The 21,230-nt window shown below is 52.5% G+C and overlaps 1 protein-coding gene across 1 annotated transcript in view; it reads left to right on the top strand.

Moving 5' to 3' along the window:
- The window catches only part of ADAM12 (ADAM metallopeptidase domain 12), a 311,461-nt gene that overhangs the window by 230,002 nt on the left and 60,229 nt on the right, over nucleotides 1-21,230 (top strand). The window contains 3 exon segments of the mRNA XM_066240397.1: nucleotides 905-1,074; nucleotides 4,170-4,254; nucleotides 7,932-8,080. Coding sequence (XP_066096494.1) covers nucleotides 905-1,074; nucleotides 4,170-4,254; nucleotides 7,932-8,080 — 404 coding nt within the window.

The following is a 21,230-nucleotide window of genomic DNA, read 5'->3' as shown; positions in this document are numbered from 1 at the left end:
ACTCATCCTGCCCCATTAAGCTTGTCTGAGACAATTCTTCACCATTGGAAGAGTTGCCCTTCCTACCTTTGACCCAAGATGATGTGCTTGTGGAGCAAGGGCTGCAGGGTGTAGCTGTGAATACACAGAGACGGGGGACAGGAGGGCAAGGCAGAGACCAGCTCTGGGCAGTGGGCCTGACGCTTCCTTCCCCTAGCCTGCAAAAGGGGGGCGCTCCTTACAGCGGATCTTCCCCGGGATAGCCTGGGCGAGCTGACGTCTGGCCCTGAGGAGAAGGCTGGTCAGCCACAGAGTTCCCGAGACAGAGTTCTCTGTTCATGCCTTTATGATTCTGCAAGCTATCGATTCTCTCATTGAATTAAAACCTCCCAGATGGATTACAGGTGACAGAACAGGATAGCGCCAGCTAAGTCGGGGCCTTTGCCAGGATTTAATACAGATTCATTTTCAGTAACTCATAGGTAGAACCTTTTAGCTTAAAATGAACAAATTACTGTCCTTGGCAGAGTGTCTGAAAAGCCTAACTTACTCATTGTTTCGCTTGCAGTAAATAGGGCCTGGCAGGCCTTCGCCGTAAGACAACTATGTCAGTGTCCTCCACGACTACATATGCACATTGTAAACCACCAGGGAACCATTGGAACCGGGTACTTCCAACACAGATGAGGGCAGACACCAAAAAGGCTCCTAACGTTAGCATCTAACGGGCCAACAATATCTGAGAACCCAGGGACCACATCCCCTTGCACCGGGCGATACAAACATCCTTAGCTTCTTAATGTGGCGGGAATCGGGGAACAGAGCCGTGTTTTCCTCACCTGTGTCCGTGAGGTTGGGAAACGTGCACCTCCGTTCCACTTTGCACTCGGGAAGGCGGTCCCCAAAGGTCATCTGTCCTCCCCAGTTTTACAGAGCGCTGAACATCCGGATAGTGCTGGTCGGCGTGGAGGTGTGGAATGACATCGACAAATGTTCCATAAGCCAGGACCCGTTCACGAGCCTCCACGAGTTTCTGGACTGGAGAAAGATGAAGCTTCTCCCTCGCAAGTCCCACGACAACGCACAGCTCGTCAGGTAGGGCACCCGCTGTCTCTCCTTGGCAGAGAGGAGGAGTGGCCTCTCCTCTGAGCTCCGCCGACACAAGTCCCTGGAGCTGCCTGGCCTTTCTCGGGCACACTGGCCTCCACCAGGGGGTTTTCTGAGCCCCCCAGCAGTGGGGCGGAGGCCATTCCGACCAGAATTTGGGGTCTGTTGTGAAAAATCTCCCTTCAGAGCCTTTGGGAACCCTCTTCCTCTGGACGAGGTCTTACTCCCCTCTCCCGTCACCCGGATGTCTTCCTCGTGCAACTCTTTCTAGTCTTAGTGTTGATGTCAAGAGGACCAGAGTCGGCCATGTTGTAAAGCTCACTCTCCTTCATAATTCGTGGAAGATGTTCATGTGTAACCTGAAGAGCGTGCGTCCGGGTGGTTATTGACAGGTGCTTGGAAAAGGAAAACCCTGGTCCCTCTTCCGGTCTCTCGTCATCCTTCAGTTTTCTAGGTCAGAGGCTACCAGCACTGTGACACCTTAACCTTGGGTTCCGTCTTCCATGCAAACTGTACGGAGCACCGATGAGCTCTGAGCATCATGATGTCCAGTGCTGTGAGCCTCCCTGCCCTCGGGGGTCCCCAGGCTGCTGGGAGGAGGCAGCAGTGGACCAGGAGAGTCTGGGGCGACGAGCACATAAGTAATAAGTAATCACTGAGAGAATGCACACTTAGAGCGTAACAGGACATTGGTGCGGCGTCACAGACACTTTTACAGTTGAGAAGAAAGACACATTTGGGTCATCTCCTACACTGATATGAAGTACATTTTCCCCAAAGTGCCGAACTTTTTATTACACACTTTGAATAATCTCTGTGAATATTTCCCTGTCCTTCCTGGGTAGCGCCTATCACTGAGGTAAAAGCCTTGGAGGTCCAGACACTTTTCATTAGCAAATCGGATCTAACTTACTGAGCAGGAAAGAGGAAAGCCAGCCCTCCCCTCCCTCCCTCTCCCAAACGCCTATGTCCGAGCTGAGACCGCTGGCCTTCCCGAATCATTGATTTTGGCCATTTTCACAAGATGTTTTTTTCCCCCCTGCTTTGGATACGTGGGTTTTGCCTCATATTCTGTGTACTGATGAATCCTGAATGACTAAAAAGTAGAATCAAAGCAATTTGTTTTGATTTTTCTCCCAGATGGAGTTAGTTCAACTTGAACATCTGGAAATAAATTGGCCTCTTCTTATATAACCTTCTTATTTACAGACCTATACAAGGTGGGGCAAACATAGGTTTACAGTTGTGAATACACGAAACAGAGTTTATTCTTGTATTATAATTTATTAATTACGGTATTATTTTTATATGAACTAACTGTAAACCTACGTTTACCCCCACCCCATATAATTGTAGATGTTAAAATGGTCTATATACAGTGTGTCCGTAAAGTCATGGTGCACTTTTGATCGGTCACAGGAAAGCAACAAAAGACTATAGAAATGTGAAATCTGCACCAAATAAAAGGAAAACCCTCCTAGTTTCTGTAGGATGATGTGGCAGCATGTGCGCATGCACAGATGATGACATAACACCGTGTATTCAGCGGAGCAGCCCATGGCCATGCCAGTCGAGATGTGGACGGTACAGAGGAAAGTTCAGTGTGTTCTGTGGCTCGCTAAATTCGAATCCGTGACCAAACTGCAACGTGAATATCGGCGCATTTATAACGAAGCGCCACCACATAGGAATAACATTACTTGGTGGGATAAGCAGTTGAAGGAAACTGGCAATTTGGTGGAGAAACCCCGTTCTGGTAGGCCATCAGTCAGTGACGAGTCTGTAGAGGCTATACGGGATAGCTACCTAAGGAGCCCTCAAAAATCTGTGCGTGAGCCCACATCGAACTGCACTGAATAGGTACGAAACTGGGAGAGTTTTCCTTTTATTTGATGCAGATTTCACATTTCTATTGTCTTTTGTTGCTTTCCTGTGACCGGTCAAAAGTGCACCACCATGACTTTACAGACACACTGTAGATATATAAGTAAAAGTTTCAATCCCTACTATTTTTCATAAGAGTATAATGGGATGGAGATAGATCTGTGTGTGTATATACACACACATACACACACACACATATGCACACATAGGTTCATAGATGAGGTTTTATATAGATTAGCTCCCTTTTGTCCAATCGACCACAGCCAAAATGCCTAACTTTAAAATATATATATAAAATCGATGGGTGTCCATGGGCAAGATAACATGGGGTAAGTCTTTAGTTTCCCTTAAAAGAGATTCAGCAGATACAGTGTTTAATTTTTAATGTATGAGGTTGGCATTAAAAGCACTTGCATTAAACAGACCCTGATATCATTCTATATCATCCTATGAGGGAAAGTTGCCCCTGAGCCATAAGGTCACCGCCCAGAAGCTTCCGCCCAGGTTGTGAGGCTTCGTGGGTGCCTTCTTCTACACTGACTCCGGAGAACCAGTCATGTCCACAAGCTATCTAAGCGGGACGTTATGGGAGAGTCTGGGTCTCGTCCCCCTTGTTATAATATTCCATGGGAGAGCAGATGTCAGCTTCGACGAGAAGTCCAGCAAGCCATCAAGGGCATTGCATTTAATTAGCGGTGCCTCTCTGTGACTTTCCTCAGCCCTTCCATCCGCCGCTCCCCCCCCCCCACCAACCCCAGCCCATTAGGAAATACGCAGAATACAATTTACACACCCTGGAGTCATGATTGTCTTGACAACAAAAATCTGAAAGGTTTATGGGACCGTGATGCAACCGGAGAAATAAATCATGAGGGATCGAAAGCTAAACTCAACCCTCAGCCTGCCCTCAGAAGCTGCCCTGATTTCTGCACCGGCCTTTGCAGCTCCTGTGGGAATGAGTGCACGTGGCTTATGTATATCCTGTTTGTTACTTTGTCACGTCTGTTCCTCACCTTTGACCCAGGGACATGCCGCGCATGCGCGCACGCACACGCACGCACACACACACACACACACACACACACTGTTCTTGAGCTTGTTATATTTTTTTCTCATGAAAGGTTCAAAAACCAATATATATATTAGAAAATGTCTTCATTCTCTATGAGTTTAAGAAAGCCCTTTCTCTTCTTTCCTAGTGGGGTCTATTTTCAAGGAACCACCATTGGCATGGCACCCATCATGAGCATGTGCACGGCAGAGCAGTCCGGGGGCATTGTCATGGTAAGTCAGGCTCCCAGGGCGCCAGCAGCAGGGTCCCCGGCCCCCGCTCGCCTTGATGAATTCCCGGGAAAATCCCTACTTTCACCAGACTTTGTGAAATTAAGGTGCTTTTCATCAATGCTTTTTAGATTGAGTTCTCCCTTCCCGCTCACTCTGTGGTCCCCTGTACCCCGCAACAATTTCAGGGCTGCTTATAGAACACATCGTTTTGCACACAGGAGAGGTGAGCGTGTGAAAATAGCTCAGTGCAATCCAGTCTCCCCCATTTATGAAGAAAATGTTTCAGCTGGGATTCTGGTGGAAGCACTCCCGTCCAGCAAGTCTCTCCCAGTGTTGGGACAGCCTGTGGGGGGAGGGGCTGGGGGTGCCCTTACCCCTGAGCTTCTCAGATGGCCTGCGGTCTCACCAAACATTACCGTCTGGATGGGTTCCTGACGGTTGCGCCTCTGGGCCCAATCTCCAGAAGTCTGAGGTTACTAACTGTTTACCACCGCGAGTGCTTGGCGCACCCTCTGACCGGCATCCAATTCGGCCGCATAATAACCTTATTCTTGGAAGGCAGGGACCTGGGTTTATTGCTTTGCAAGGATCACTTTGTCATATACGGGCCATAGATATGTTTATGAAAGGAAGTAAAATGGGAGGGCTCTCTGGGACTTGTTCTTTATGAATTTAAGAGGGAAGCAGCTTTGATAGGCGGCACAACAGAGGACTCCTGCTCAGGTCCATCGACAATCAAAAGGGGAGATTGCACACGGAGCTGGTGCTGCTCCCACTCTGGGAATGGGGGGTCCCCCTTTGCACCGTTTCTCCAACGGGGAGTCTCCCCAGAGACCACTCCACCATGTCCATTAGACAAACGGAACCTCACCCATCCAAGAAGCTGTGAATTCCTCCGCATTGTTTTTCGAACAGAACATTGTATTAGAGGGCGGAAGGAGGCATGTTCTGCTGACTCAGTTTCTCCGCACACGGCCCACCCGCACCTCCTTTAGTGAATCTACACAGGGAAGTCCCCCCTTCTCTGGGCAGCGCTGGGAACTCACACGAGCGAGTGCCCATGGGGAAGCTGGAGACGCTGTTCAGAGGCATTGCGCCCACTCTGTTGGATTTCAGGGGTGTGTGTGTGTGTGTGTGTGTGTGTGTGTGTGTCCCTGGACGTCCTGGATACGATCTCTACCATGGAAATCTCTGGAAAGTTTGGGGTTTTTTTGTTGTTGTTGGTGTTGCCAGGTTAATTTCAAGTCAGACCCCAGCTGTGTGAGTGTGTGTGTGTGTGTTTATTTTTAATTCTTTTACAGGGCAGCCTGTAAGCTTTTAAGAGGAAATAATTTTGTTTCTCAGTTCCGTGGTCAGTTGCTCACTGACGCTGCCACTTCAAACGGGCATGAACACTTTTTTTTTTTAGAGCTGAAACCGAATTCCTCCTGAGCATGGCGGGCCCACCGCTGGGTGGCCAATACGACCCTGTTAAGTGGCTTTCTTTAGCTCATTTTCCCTTAGCCTATTTCCATACAAGCGTTTTTATCAAAACTCCTTCTGTGAAAGCGTACAGGGATGCCTAACTTTAAAAAGTAAATAAATAAGTGGATAAAAGAATGTGGGAAAGATAAGCCAGGATGAGGAGTGCCGTGAGCACTCCTCAAGGCCAAAGTTACCCAACTGGAAATCACATTTGGCCGACTCGGCCACCGTTAAATCACCCTCAGACACATCCCTCGTTTGCTCCACATGAGGGAGACGCATCAGGGAGGAAGAAGAGGGCACAGCTCCTGGACTCTGTGTAACATCCACGAGAGAAGCCAGATGGACGGCATGACCAGGATCGGAAACTTCTAGACTTTCTCCCCTCGTCTCTGAGCTTAAACGTGACAGGTGTCACACACCGCCATGCCTCACACCAGAACTTAAGAGTTGTGAGAGGAAGGATGTTGAGGGGCAAGGAGACCAGACTCCTAACCCAGTCGGACACTGAGGCCCTGATGCTGTTTGTCTAGATTTTCAGGCTGGAGCAAGCGTTAGTTGGGGTAACTTGCTTTTGTATCACACTGGATGAAAATAGTCCTGTTTTGGGATAATGCCACGAATAAAGAGGTTGTTTTTTTTCTCTCCCCTTATTGCAAACGTAAACTGTTTATCAGGGTCACTTTGGAGAAATTCTGCATATAATCACCTATGCGTGAAAGAAAAACAACTTGGCAATTAAAGGCAAAACCAAGATATTCAGTGATACTGTCAGATGTGGAATAATTTTTTAAGGATGAAGTTCTTGGATTTTGAGCCAAAGCGTGCTCCACTAGAGTCAGCCCTCCACATGCTGAGCTTGACTGCCTTCTTTTCGCCAATGTGTATGTTCCTGAGGATTGATCTTCTTTCTTTCTTTCTTTCTTTTTGAAACATATTTGCGAAGCTTCCTACAACATGAAACCATAAATTCCAAACATGGTGATTTATTAGGAATTTCATGTACTCTAGGAAAAACATGGTTCCTTGACATGCGATCCTTGTCTTTGACGAAAGACCGGAGAGAGGCCATTAACAGCTGTGACCATGAGCACGCCTGTGGGATTACACACGAACGCACCTTTCTCGGGAGGCCCTGCAAAGACCCTTTCAGGATAATATTTTCTCTGAAACACAGGGTCACTGTTTCCCAGCAGCCTCTTGGGAGAACTCCTGATCTGTTGCCAAGGCAACACAAAGCAAGTACCTAGGTGAGGTACCTTCGTGACTCCTGGTGTACAGGCTTCTTCTAGACATACCGCTCATGGGCATGACCTGTGCAAACCCTATCCACTGATTAACTAGCTCTAGTTTGTTAAAGTTAAGTAACAATATATTTTTTAGTTTGTTGTATCTATTTAGCCAAGCCACCCACACACTCACACTAAGTTAGGGTGGCCAAGCAGAGCTTGCTGAGCGGGGGTTGGAGGTGGATCGGCCTCCCAAAATCAAGCAAAAGGTTGAGGGAACCCCAATAACCAGAGTCAGAGAATCAGGACTCTTCTTCATCCAATCCCAAGGTCTCCTCGACCAAGCAAAGGGCCAGCCAGAGTAAGGCCCGATGACAGGGTGACAGTCTTTCCTTCAACGCATCTTCAAACGGATCTCTCGACGTGGAGAGCGTTTATTGCAAATTCCTGAGAATTTTCCAAGCAGCCTTCTCCCATACAGACGGGAAGAGGCGTGCTCAGTAATAAGGCACGGGTCTTACGTAGGATGTCATGGGGCCCGTGTCCCCCTGCCAGCATGACGTCAGCAACTTCGCAGTCAGGGATCGAATGGCACATGTGTGACCCACGCAGGAACAAGATCTTCTTCCTATGATGCAGGGCAGCGTTTGGCTTCAGCCAGTAGGAGGGTGTTTTCCCAGGAGGATGTCGGAAGAAGGATGGAAAGAGGCCACCACAACCATCTCATGTAAAGACATAGGAACCCCATGTGTATGCGAGAGCCGGGCACCCTTCAGCCAGAGGGACCCCAAACCCCTTTAACTGGATAAGTTGTAACTAAGTTGTAACTAAGTAATAGGACCCTCTCTTGGTTCCTGCTAGGGGAATGGGTTCAGTCAAGTGTGGAGGAAAAGTAAATGTCTGGATGGTGGGGCGGGGGCGGGGGTGGGACGTAAGGCCGAGGAGCTGCAAACTAGACATCTGTGCTCTTGTGTTTTCTTGGAGGACCATTCCGACAGCCCCCTGGGCGCAGCCGTGACCCTGGCGCACGAGCTGGGCCACAATTTTGGGATGAACCACGACACCCTGGAGAGAGGCTGTAGCTGCAAAACGGCAGCTGACAAAGGAGGCTGCATCATGAACCCCTCGACCGGGCAAGTACTGACCCTCACCCTCCACCCCAGTGCTGAGCAGACAACCCTCCCTGGTTGTCTGGCCAGAGCATGCATGGAAGCTTCCAGAAAGAAATGCCTTCCTGAGTAGCGAGGGTGGACTGTGCTACTCAGAGAGAGTCGCAGGCACCCAGATTGCAAGGCCATGTGGCAGAGGACTGAACCCTTCCTGGGCAGGGGCGGGCGGGGGCTGTCTCTGTGTCGAGATCACGAATGGTAGCACAGTCTGGACACGGGTTTGTTCTGAGCCTGCAGCTCCCGTGCTCTGAGCCATCTCAGGGCCTGGGAAACCCCTGGGCAAGGTGGGCAAGGTCAGATGGCCGGGGGTCCTCCAGAGGGCTCTGGGTAAGAGGGGCTTCCTCCCTCGGGGTTGGTTTGAAGGGTGTTAGTAGCTTGGGGACTTGGACTGTTCTCACAGCATCAGATCTGAGAGGTTGAGATGAGGTGACTTCTGTTTCAGTAAGTTAGTGGTTCCGGCGCCCTCCCGGGACTCTGGACTCGGGCTCGCCCAGGAAAAGGAGGAAGGCAGCTTCCTCCTTGGAGTGTTCAGAGGAGGTGGAGATGGGTCGATGCAGCTGCGAGTGAGGGCGGACTCTGTGGTCTCCTCACTCCTCACAGGGCCCCCCACCCCAGAGTGCGGAGCCCGCAGGAGAAGGTTCTCATTAGTCCAAGAAACGCCCATGCACGTCCTCGAGGCTGGCGTCTAATCTGCGCCTCGAGACCTTCCCAGTGTGCGTCTCTGGGCCCACTCCGGCCGAGGGCCACTCTCTGGGTTCACTTTGCTAACTGGCAGCCCAAAGACTGGCCTCCATGAAGACTCGCTGGCAAGAGGCAGTCATGATTGGGGGGGAGACCAACCTGCTTACGAGGTTTCAGAGTCCCCAGAAGAGGGAGGGATTGTCACAGAATGTGGATAGGCCCTGACAAGCCGTAGCCCCGTAGGTCTTCTGTCCGATGGCTTGTGGGGCACGGCGGGGCTCCTGAAACAGGCTGCCCCTAAAACAGGACAGCAGGCCTGCCCGGCTCACGTCACTTCCCATGAGCTGTGGTGACGCCCCTGGTGACAGCCAGGCCCTGTGCTTCTGTCCAGCACCGCTGTCAGCACAGAGCCCGCAGGGAGCACCAGCTTTAGCTTACGGTCCTGTCTTCAGCACATTCAAGGCAGTCACCAGGACCCTAGTCACGGAACTTGGTCTCTGCATTGGAGCTGACAGGGGCCCCGAACCTGAACCCAAAGTGAGTCTCTCAGGCCAGCGCCAGCAGGAGGCGAAGCATGGCCAGGTCTAGGTACCAACAAGGGAGCTCCCCAAAAGGAGGGGCAGGTCACTCGGGAAACAGTGCACTGCTTGTCACATCCGGGCAGAGGCAGAAGAGCTGTGGGGTGGGCACATGGGGCAAAGAATTCCTCTGAGGGTGTGAGGTTGGCCAGGGGCCTGAGGGTGGGTTCCGTTTTCAATGTCCCACCAGCCCGAGGGAGGTCAGCAGCCTAGGCCCGTATGCTGGACGGAGCAACTGAGTGGTCTCCCCACTTTCCCATGCTTGATGAACTCAGAGTGACCACGGGGAAATGAACTGTGTTTAATTTCCCTGATTACCAAAGAGGCACAAGCAGATCAGACGACAGTTGTCCCTGGAACAATGTGCATTTGAACTGCACAGGTCCACGGACATGCGGATATCTTTCCATGAATAGACAGCCCACCCTTGGTGTGCCTGGGTTTCGCATCTGCAGATGTCAACCAACCAGGGTTGACGCCGTAGTTTCAATCCGAGATTGGGAGTCTGTGATGCGGAGGGCTGACTGTGTGCATTGTTCTGCGCCATTTTCTGTAAGGGACTCGAGTGCCCACAGGTCTTGCTATCTGCAGGGAGAGGGTAGGTGTGCTGGAACCAATCCTCCACGACACTGAGGAACAACGGAAGTATTTGGGGATCAAAAGTCATTACACCGATTTCCCACTGCTCAGAGGGTGGGGATGGTGCCGGCTCCCCCAACCCCCACACTGTTCAAGGGTCAGCTGTACACGCCTCTCCACAAGTGGTTACCAGCAATGAAAAAGATTCTGTTGTTAATATTGCTAATGTTTTTGAACTCTTAATAAAATAGACAAATGGAAGAAAAGAAAGTCTAGACTAGAAATGCTAGACTGGGATTGAGGAGACCTGTGAGCCCCAGTTCTAACACCAATGTTTTTCTTTTGTTTTTGTTTTTTGTTGTTTTTTTGGTAATACAGGCAAGTTAGTAACCCCTCTGACTCTGCAGTTCCTCATCAATAAAACGAGTGAGTCTCTCCTTCCTTCCTTCCTTTCTTCCTTTCTTCCTTCCTTCCATCTATCCATCCATCCATCCTTCCACCTATCCATCATCCATTATTCCATCCATCCATCCATCCATCCATCCATCCATCCATCCATCCATTCATCCATCCATCCTTCCATCTATCCATCCATCCTTCCATCTATCCATCCATCCATCCATCCATCCATCTATCCATCCATCTATCCATCCATCCACCTATTCCTCCATCTCTCCCATCTATTCCTCCATCCATCCATCTATCTATCTACCCACCCATCTTTCTATGAATTGTTCACATAGTAAACAAATATTGGGACCTCTGTGCCTGTTGGGAATGCACAGAGCAGGAGACCCGACAGCTCTAAAACCTCTGACTCTGGAGGCACAGTTAAGTAGAAGGCACACTGTCTGGTCCTCTCTGCAGTGTTGCATCAAGCCCTTCAGAGGGGAACATTTCTCTGGCAGTGTTTATGGATGGGAGCCAAATGGCCCTGGCAATATTTGACAGCCAGAGGTAGAACGGTATTAAGAACTCAGCCTTTTTCATATTTTTCCCCCTCTCACCAGGGGCTTGCTAACAGCCTTTACTTGATTTATACCTTATTAGCGATTTCCAAGTTCTCTCTTTTGCTGAGCTTGTGCTTTTGTGTAAATCTCTCCTATTTGGTTCTCATTTATGATCCAGCATTCCTGTCCAGAGAGTGGTGTTTTTAATTTTCTCAGATGGAAAGAAACTCTAAGCAAGTGTGTGAATTAATCACAAAAGCCCAGCAGCGTGGGGGAGGTCAAGCCACCCAGCTGACCCTCGGCCCATCCATCACCCACCGTAGACTGTCCAGCATGGGCGTTCTCTTACCTCCCAGGGTCCTGCGGGAGGGGGAGTGGGACCACATGAGATCGTGTGTCTTTGTACATCATAAGACACTCCACGGAGATGGTGGTCTCGTCATGATGGTTGATCTCACAGAGATGTTGAAACTACTGACAGGTACAAGGTCTTCTTCCAGATTCATGCGTGGAGTTGCTGGAGAGGACTTGCGAGTGAGAGTCGTTCGGCAACGCGCCGATGGCTTCTGCATGAACGGCTCGTGTTTAAACTGGCCCCCGTCCAAACGCCAGCTGTCCTGCCGACCTCCCCCCAACTCCTGATTCGGACATGAGTGGCAAATGTTAAAAAATGTGACTTAAGTGCTTTAGCCCCAAAGGTGACTCACAGGGAGCTGAGTCGGCGACTGCTTTCATGATATCAAAATCTCCTGGATTCAAAAAGAACTGCTGGCCGCAGACGGTCCTCAGGGGGAGGGCGTCCCTGGCAGCCCTGTTTCTGTGTTGTCAGGACATTCCAAGTCGGAACTCAGATGGTTTGAACCAGCTTCCGTTGTCGACAAATTGGCCCCACAGGCCTGAAAACACGCAGAGTGAGCAGACTTCTTCAGAACATGAGTGTCGTAACTTGAGTTGCGTGTTACCGGCGTGGTTGAGGGAGTTTTCCTTACAGGTTGCACCATTAATTACTGCACATCTCTGAGTGTGTGTGAGAGTGTGTGTTTTATGTCTTGGGTAGTTAACAGGAAGATCCGTCTTGGAAATGACTCTTTGGCAAAAGCAGAATCTGGGAATGTGTGTGGGAGGCTCAACACGGTTGAGTCCCGCCCTTAACGAGCTTCTTGAAGGATGTGTTCTTAAGGGGGTGAGTGCTAAGTGTGCCACATTTATGGGAGTAAGAAAAACGTGAATAACTTGGACACTTTGGGAAAAGACTACTTAGTGTAATAGAAAATATCACTTCCTAGAGTGGGGGGGGGGAGCCATATTAACATTCAGAAATTACTCTCGTGGCACCCTTTATTCCTTGCAAAAGGGTTCCTGCTGAAATGATTGGAGGAGAAGAGCCCTCTCTTGCAGGGGCGCGGCTGAACCCGGAGTTCATGGGGCTCCTGCCGCCCACTACGCGCTTCCATGGCGATTGGGGTTGCGACCTCGAACGTGACAGACCCGCCTCTTGCCCCCATGGAACTTGTGCTCTAGTGGGGAAGAGAGCGTGGAAAGCCAGTAGGTGCTATGAAGGAAGCCAGTGGAGAGAGGATGGAGATACACATCGGCCGGGGACCTGGCCGGAACCAGGGGTTTGGGGGAGACGTCTGTGTGGAGGTGATGTTCAAGTGAAGACCAAAGGGACGGGAGGCCTCGGGAGCCCGCAGAGGTCCCAGACAGATGTGATCCCTAGCGGAGGGGACGGCAAGGACGGACACTGAACCAGGGCTCTGCTGACAGGAGCCCGGTGGCTTGAGGGCGCTGGGTCAGAGGGGGGCAGGGCCTGGGAAGCGGGCCTGGTGCCCTGGAGAGAAAGGAGGGGCCAGCAAGCCACGCCCAGGCTGCGCCAGAGAACCAGGGTGTCCTCCTCGGGGCAGGGAGAAGTCACCGGGGGTCAGGCGGGGCAGTGGTGCGATCTGATTTAGTTTTAGAGATTTTTTCCCATTTTTAAAAGGATCACTGTAGCATTTGAGCTATTGTCACTTGCCAAATTAAAGGGCTTGCTGTCTTTTTTAAAAAAGAGAGGAGGGTAGGAGGAAGGAAGGGAGGAATGGAAGAAGGGAGGGAGGGAGGGAGGGAGGGAGGGAGGGAGGGAGGGAGGGAGGGAGGAAGGAAGGAAGGAAGGAAGGAAGGAAGGAAGGAAGGAAGGAAGGAAGGAAGGAAGGAAGGAAGGAAGGAAGGAAGGAAGGAGAGGGGAAGGGGGGAGCTGGGGAACAAGGCGGCTGACCCAAGGAATCACCAGGGTCTGATCAGCTGGATACAAACCCTGTTCTGGAGGGGCCTCACGGAGGGGAGTGCATGTTAACAACTGTGTGTGCCCTGTCTTCTCAGAACCAGTGATGCTTTTGAGCAAAACCACTCATTAACAACTATTGTCCACTCTGTGCCCACACGCCAGAGCCTGAGGCACAGTGGGGGCGTGGGCACAAGGTGCAGGGGCCTTGACTTCCGGGAACTGATGTTGTGGAGATGATGGGCAAGGGAACTGGTGACCACAGACTGGGAGCTCGGGGCTCTAATGGACGTTTTTAGGGTGCCATGGGGCGCACTGCAGGGCCACCACATCCTCCCTATTTACACAGTCCTGGGCATCGGCACAGCCCATCTATATGTACTTCAGTGTGTGCCTCTAAGAGATAAGGAGACATTTTTAGACATAACCATGATGGCACTTTATACCTTTTAAAAATTGATGAGGAATTCATCGTGAACAGGAGCACAGGTTGGAAGGGGGCGGTGGGCAGGGAAGACATTCTGGAATCAAGTCCAGTCAGAACCGATCCCTGAAGAATTGAATAGGCTTAGGTGGGCCTCCAGAAGATTTCTACCTTACATAATGGGAAAGCTGGAAATTCTTCTGAGGAAGTCTCCATCCGAAAAATGTGTTTCAAGGAACTACAATGAATGGAGCTGTTCAGTGAAAAGTCCCCCAGAGCTTGGCATGTGATGGGAATTGAGAGCGATTCGGTGTATTTGGAAAGCCTCCATAGAACGTGCTTTCTTGGAAATCAGTGTGGGATACTCTTCGTTAAAGCTCACCCCCTTCTGAACTTGGAGGCGCTCTCTGAGATCATGAAATACATTCGTCATAAAGGGACCTTATGAGAATGGCATTGGAGAAATTTATTTCGCCATATCAGCTCTTCATTTGATTTTTTTTTTTCCTCAATGAAAAGTTTAAGACCATCTCTATTTTCTTCGTCCAAGTGTAGGGGGGAAGAAGTGGAAATCTTTATCCAAGGAGAAGAAGGGAGGAGGAACAGCTACAAAATGAGGAAGTCTAATAAGATTCAAACGGTGCTGGTCAGCATCGGTTCCAGCATAACACCTGAGCAATTTGGTTGGCTGCATCCTGCGATTATCATAAAGGAAACATGAACTGTCAGGAGAGAGTTTTGACAACCATTCAAGAGGGCATGTCAACATAGAGCACACTTTTGTTCCGCTCCGTGTGACTACACATCATTGCTCCCCGGAAAATAAAGGCGTTTGTCTGCAACCGATGCAGAGTTAGAATACTAAAAGCCACTCCCAGGGGCAGGGTGAAATTGCCCTCCCCTCTCAGGCTGGACACAAAGCATGGGTCAAACGAGGGAGACCAGTTTGCGTGGCCACTGTTCCTTGAGTATCCAGTTTAGGGGAAGTGAACGTAGGCAAACTGGACCTGGACCCTAGATGACTGCATTCAGGATGTCATATTTCATCAGTAAACTGTGTCAGGTGGGCATGATTATACCCATCTTATAGATAAGGGAGCTGGGGCTCAGGAAGTTCAGTGAATTGCCTACGCTTTCAGAGATACCCACACGGGAGCCCCCGGACCGACCTAAGGCTGAGTTGGCAGGCGCCATACCCCTGCCTTTCCATCTTTGTGTTCCTTATCTCAAATAAAACTTTGCAGCCCCACTAAACCTCGGGAAAGGAGAAAGGCATTGGTCCTGGGTAATGGTCAGAGGAAAATGTGCTCAGCTTCCAACTACAGGCTTCAAGGGAGCTCTGTGCCGCCGGGCTCCATGCAGCTGAGCTCTGTGCCGCTGAACTCTGTGCCGCCAGGCTCTGTGCAGCTGAGCTCTGTGCCGCCAGGCTCCATGCAGCTGAGCTCTGTGCCGCCAGGCTCCATGCAGCCGGGCTCCCCATGTAGCTGAGCTCTGTGCCGCCAGGCTCCATGCAGCTGAGCTCTGTGCCGCTAGGCTCCATGCAGCTGAGCTCTGTGCCGCCAGGCTCCATGCAGCCGGGCTCCCCATGTAGCTGAGCTCTGTGCCACTGAACTCTGTGCCGCCAGGCTCCATGCAGCTGAGCTCTGTGCCGCCAGGCTCCATGCAGCTGAGCTCTGTGCCGCCAGGCTCCATGCAGCTGAGCTCTGTGCCGCCAGGCTCCATGCAGCCGGGCTCCCCATGTAGCTGAGCTCTGTGCCACTGAACTCTGTGCTGCCAGGCTCCATGCAGCTGAGCTCTGTGCCGCCAGGCTCCATGCAGCTGAGCTCTGTGCCGCCAAGCTCCATACAGCCGGGGCCCCCCATGCAGCTGAGCTCTGTGCTGCCAGGCTCCATACAGCCGGGGCCCCCCATGCAGCTGAGCTCTGTGCCGCCAGGCTCCATGCAGCTGAACTCTGTGCTGCCAGGCTCCATGCAGCTGGCTCCATGCAACTGGGCTCCATGCAGCTGGGCTCCCCATGCAGCGGGGCTCCATGCAGCTGGGCTCCCCATGCAATGGGGCTCCATGCAGCTGAACTCTGTGCCGCCAGGCTCCATGCAGCTGGCTCCATGCAGCTGGGCTCCATGCAGCTGAACTCTGTGCCGCCAGGCTCCATGCAGCTGGGCTCCATGCAGCTGAACTCTGTGCCGCCAGGCTCCATGCAGCCGGGCTCCCCATGCAGCTGGGCTCTGTGCTGCCAGGCTCTATGCAGCTGGCTCCATACAGCTGGGCTCCATGCAGCTGAACTCTGTGCCGTCAGGCTCCATGCAGCTGGGCTCCCCATGCAGCTGGGCTCCCCAATGCAGCTGGGCTCTGTGCTGCCAGGCTCCATGCAGCTGGGCTCTGTGCCGCCTGGCTCCATGCAGCTGAACTCTGTGCCGCCAGGCTCCATGCAGCCGGGTTCCTCATGCAGCTGGGCTCTGTGCTGCCAGGCTCCATGCAGCTGGCTCCATACAGCTGGGCTCCATGCAGCTGAACTCTGTGCCGCCAGGCTCCATGCAGCTGGGCTCCCCATGCAGCTGGCCTCTGTGCCGCCAGGCTCCATGCAGCTGAACTCTGTGCCGCCAGGCTCCATGCAGCCGGGCTCCCCATGCAGCTGAGCTCTGTGCCGCCAGGCTCCATGCAGCTGAGCTCTGTGCCGCCAGGCTCCATGCAGCTGGCTCCATGCAACTGGGCTCCATGCAGCTGGGCTCCCCATGCAGCTGGGCTCCCCATGCAGCTGGGCTCTGTGAAGGTGAACCCCATGCAGCTGGACCCCCATGTAGCTGGGCTCCATGCCTCCAGATTTTGTGTAGCCGGGCTTCGTGCATCTGGGTTCCGTGCAGCTAGACTTTGAGCAGCGGGCTCCATGCAGCCAAGTTTTGTGTAGCCGGGCTTCATGCATTTGGGTTCTGTGCAGCCAGACTTTGTGCAGCTGGGATCTGTGCAGCTGGGATCCATGAAGCCAGGCTGAGCATGAGACTGGGCAGCTGGGCAGCCCAGCCCCCCGCTGTGTTTGCCACATGGAATTGGCCGTGACTGTGTTTCCATGTTTGGTCTTCATGTGGGGACTGAAGTCTCAGTACAAAGCAGCATCCCTGTGCGACTTCTGGGAAGAGGAAGGGTGCCCCATTTTTAAGCCATTTAGTTCTCGCGAACCTCCTTCAACTTATATTACAACAGCAGAGAATTGCTTCCTGTCATTGCTCATTAATCCAGCATTTTCCTGTGGTAGAACATGTGTGAACACAGTACAGCTGGAGCTCTGCCAGGCGTTCCCCTCCCCACACAGCCACGGCCGTGTGGCACAGAAGCTGCAGTGTGAGGTCAAGGGTAAATTATGGGCCTCTCTGCACCCGGCAGTATCCAGAAGGACCAACCCTAAGCTCCACTAGGTCAGGAGTTTTGTTGATTTTGTTCCCTGCTGAATCCCCAGCAACTACAAGAGTGCCTGGTGCACAGATGAGTTCAGTACATGCTTCTGTACTGGGAGGATGGAAGGGTGGGTGATGGACGGGTGGGTGGATATAGATGGATAGATGGGCAGGTGCATGGGTGGATGGGTGGGTGCGTGGGTGGGTGGGTGGATAGGTGGATGGGTGGGTGGGTAGGTGGGTGGGTGGGTGGATGGATGGATGGATAGATGGGTGGGTAGGTGGATGGGTGGATGGGTGGGTGATGGACGGGTGGGTGGATATAGATGGATAGATGGGCAGGTGCATGGGTGGATGGGTGGGTGCGTGGGTGGGTGGGTGGGTGGGTGGATAGGTGGATGGGTGGGTGGATGGATGGATGGATGGATAGATGGGTGGGTAGGTGGATGGGTGGATGGGTGGGTGATGGACGGGTGGGTGGATATAGATGGATAGATGGGCAGGTGCATGGGTGGATGGGTGGGTGGATGGGTAGGTGGATGGATGGATGGATGGATGGATGGATGGATGGATGGATAGGTAGATGGATGGATGGATGGATGGATGAATGGGCTGATGGGTGGGTGGGTGGATGGGTAGATGGATGGGCTGATGGGTGGGTGGATGGATGGATGGATGGGTAGGTAGATGGGTGGGTGGATGGATGGATGGATGGGTGGGTAGATGGGTGGGTGGATGGATGGATGGATGGATAGTGATGACAATACCATCAGATGTGTGAGAAGTAAGCCCATCCCTCCGCCTTGTGTGTAACAGCTGATGCTCTGGGGGACATTCCAAGCCTGTTGTCTTTTTTGTTTTTTAGAGAGACAGAGAGTGAGTCAGAGAGAGGGATAGACAGAGAGGAACAGAGAGAGATGAGAAGCATCAATCATTAGCTTTTCATTGCACTTTGCAACCTTAGTTGTTCATTGATTGCTTTCTCATACGTGCCTTGACCACGGGCCTTCAGCAGACTGAGTAACCCCTTGCTGGAGCCACCTTGGGTTCAAGCTTGTGGGCTTTTGCTCAAATCAGATGAGCCCGCACTCAAGCTGGCGACCTCGGGGTCTCGAACCTGGGTCCTCTGCATCCCAGTCCGATGCTCTAGCCACTGCACCACCGCCTGGTCAGGCCCGAGCCTGTTGTCTTTTATAGTAAGTCTAGCATCGGCTGCACCACCGCTATGTTCATTTTCTGTATCCCCCCACCCCCGTCACCCTGCAGTGGATTTACAACAGCTTGCAAAAATACCTGCAACACCATGAATGGTGTTGAATAGAAAAAGCAAAACTTAAGTAAAAAAGAACAAGGGCTGAGAAACCCCTGGTAAACAGGTAGCCAAGTCTATTGTGTGTGTTTGAGCTTTTTTTAATAATAACTCCAGGGAGATCAGAGTGACAGGGGCTATTTGCTTTCCAAAAAGTGGGGTCCTTCCAGAAGGGACTTCTCCTGAAAGCTTGTGCTTAATTTAACCAAAGTAGGAGGAGAGGGTCAGAGATACAAGAACTAAAAGTAGTTGTAAGAACAGCACCCCCTGGAGCTGTCCGCTTTGCAAAGAACTTCCACTTCTCCTTTCTTGCTCGATGGCCACGGCCGGAGAGGACAGGGCAGATACGGTGACCCGCGTTGGGCAGGTGAGCAAACTGAGGGTCAGGATGCCAGGGCCCCACAGGTGGTCAGGAGCAGAGCGTGATGTCAGCCCACAGCTTCCAGTTCATGGCCTCTGGACCGTTCCTTGGCTCCTCTGAGTGTCTGTGAATAGCGAGGCTTCCTGCTCCCAATCACTGGGGTGTGGGGACAGGGGCAGCCTCGTACCTCTCTTGAGTTCCAGGTTCCTGTGAGGGCAAGCCCAGTGTCAGGAGCTCGGGGACGCAGGAGCAGGGCCAGTGCTGACTTCTGCTCTCGCTGGCGGCTTGGCAGGACCTGCCTTGACCACTCTTTGTGTCTCATGTGATCAGCAGTGTCTTCCCCGTGGCCCACAGGCAGAATCAGCCTCAGCAGCTGGCACCATCTGCACGGGTCTGCCCACGCCCCGGCCCGCCCTGGGGGAGGAGGAAAGAGCAGAGTCATGAGGGACTACAAACCGTTTCTCATTGTCTCTGCGTCTGCTTAAGTTGGAAGACAGGCCCGGTGGAGACAGCAGCCTTTTCTCATAATGAAGCTGAGAACTTCGTCTCAGACACCCCCTCTGATGGGCTGGGGCCGCTGTAGTGTGGCACCTGGTCCCCTGTCCTCGAGGGTCTCTTGTCTTTCGGGTCTGGGTTCAGGAGAAAACAGCCATTCTCATTCAGAAGTGAGAGGTCTACCTCCGGTCATGTCTAGATGCCTCCTGGGCACCTCTCAACTGACCAGACCCCAGTTGTCTTTCTTTCTTAAAAATTCTAGGAAATGACATTCTCACTTTAATTGGTTTCCAAGAGGAAGAGCAGAGATCAGAGTTGATGTGTTAAAAGCATGAATTATAAGCTACCGCACATGGCTCTGTTTGGAGCCCCAGGTGTTTGCTGTTAACAATGGAAATGTCCTCCTAAGGACTTTTTTTAATCACTTGCTCCCAGCCTGGTGGTTTCCTTTGTCATCTGCTGTCCCTCTGGTCAGCTCGCCGGGTCAGCGTCTGGCCCCAATGCAGTCCCTTTTCGCCCCTGGTGTGGACACTACGATGGTTTCTTCCTGCGGTCTCGCCCTGGGTTCCTCTGGATTGTGGAAGCCGTGTTCTTGCCGGCTGGGTGGTGGGCAAACCCAGGTCTGCCTCCATCTCCTGTCTTGCCCTGGAGGGGCCCTGCACAGCGGCTGCTGTTTTAGGAGGGTGACCGTCTCCTCTGCCCACAGCTCTCTGGAGCCCACATGGGCTCACAACCTCCCTCAGTGTATGCGGTCTGGCCCGTGCTTGACCACAGGTGGGGTGGGTAAATCCTTGTTTTCCATCACATCAACGACGCCTGGGCAGACTCCCGTGCAGAACCCCAGGGCTCGCATTTATCCGCCTCTAGAGAGCTCTAGGCCCTGGGGCCGTTGGTGCCTGGTCCTGCTCTGGGGGTCGCCCCTGGAAGCCGCCCCTGGAGGCCCCCCGACCGCCCTAGACACAGAGGGGTTGCTCGGGAGGAACACAGGCCTTCACGTCAAAGAGCTGATTTTTTTTGTCCTGACTTGAACCACATGACTGCGGCGAGGTACCTGACGGCTCTGAGCTTCCCTGACCTCACCGGCAAGACTGGATGACGTCATCGGACTCCCAGGGGTGTCGGTGAGCGAGAGAGCCGACCACGCTCTGGTCCACGGCAGGGTCTTGCTGAAGAACAGTCACTGCTGTGAACAGATAGACTCATTGTCGCTGACGGACAGGCGAGGCAAAGCCCGAAGCCCCTGCACTGGGACGCCGCCGCCAACAGTCGCCTTGGGAACAGGTGCCACCTCCCCCCACCCCATCCCTAAAGGGCAGACCTAAATTTTATGCCTTTGCAAGTTTTATTCCTGGGCATTACTTGTGAAAAACATGAAGATTATTCTGAAGATGGCCCTGGAATTCTTGGTAGGAAGCATGGCCCGTCAAGGTCCTTCCCCCGCGTGACCGCCTGCGCCCTCTTGCTGGAGGTGGCCCTGAGCTCGCCCTGGAAGAAAGGGTGGAGACATGTGGGGCTCGTGCTCCTGAGGGACCAGGGAAAAAAGTAGAACTGGCTGCCAACTGCGAGGGAGGGAGGGAGTGGTCTTCGAAAAACGTCTTCAAACTGGTTGTGGAGTGAATGGTCACGGATGAGTCGTTAGATGGCGTTCTCAGAGCGTAGCGACCAGGTCGTCTGTTTGTGGCCGTCGTCCACCCTGAGCTCGGGTGGCCTCGGCCATGGAGGACCGAGATGGAAGAAGGCACGGAGGGGCTCCGGTGACGTGAGCTTGGGGGAAGGCGTCTGGAAGAAGCTGCCGGGAGCCGGAACAACCGCGGCCACAGTGCATGGCAGGTAATAGCCGTGTAAGTGCGCTTTCGTTGGCTCTGGTTTCTTGGTGCCTTGGTTGCTTGGTTCTGCTCCCGAATTCGTGTTCTGGGTGAGTTAGTGAAACCCAGCGCCCATGAGTGGAGCGGGGTCTTTGTCGGCGTTCATGCCGTGCATGCGTGAAATCAAGAAATCACATTTAACTGCCCAATCATTCCTTTGGCCTCCTGAATCGTTTCCTTCTCAAGCTGACTTGAACTTGTGGTTTTACAGTTTAGCCATTGC

This window comes from Saccopteryx bilineata, chromosome 7 (genome assembly GCF_036850765.1).
Source record: "Saccopteryx bilineata isolate mSacBil1 chromosome 7, mSacBil1_pri_phased_curated, whole genome shotgun sequence".
Taxonomy (NCBI): Eukaryota; Metazoa; Chordata; class Mammalia; order Chiroptera; family Emballonuridae; genus Saccopteryx; species Saccopteryx bilineata.
The sequence above is the reverse complement of the archived record's forward strand: the minus strand, read 5'-3'. Positions and strand labels throughout refer to the sequence as shown.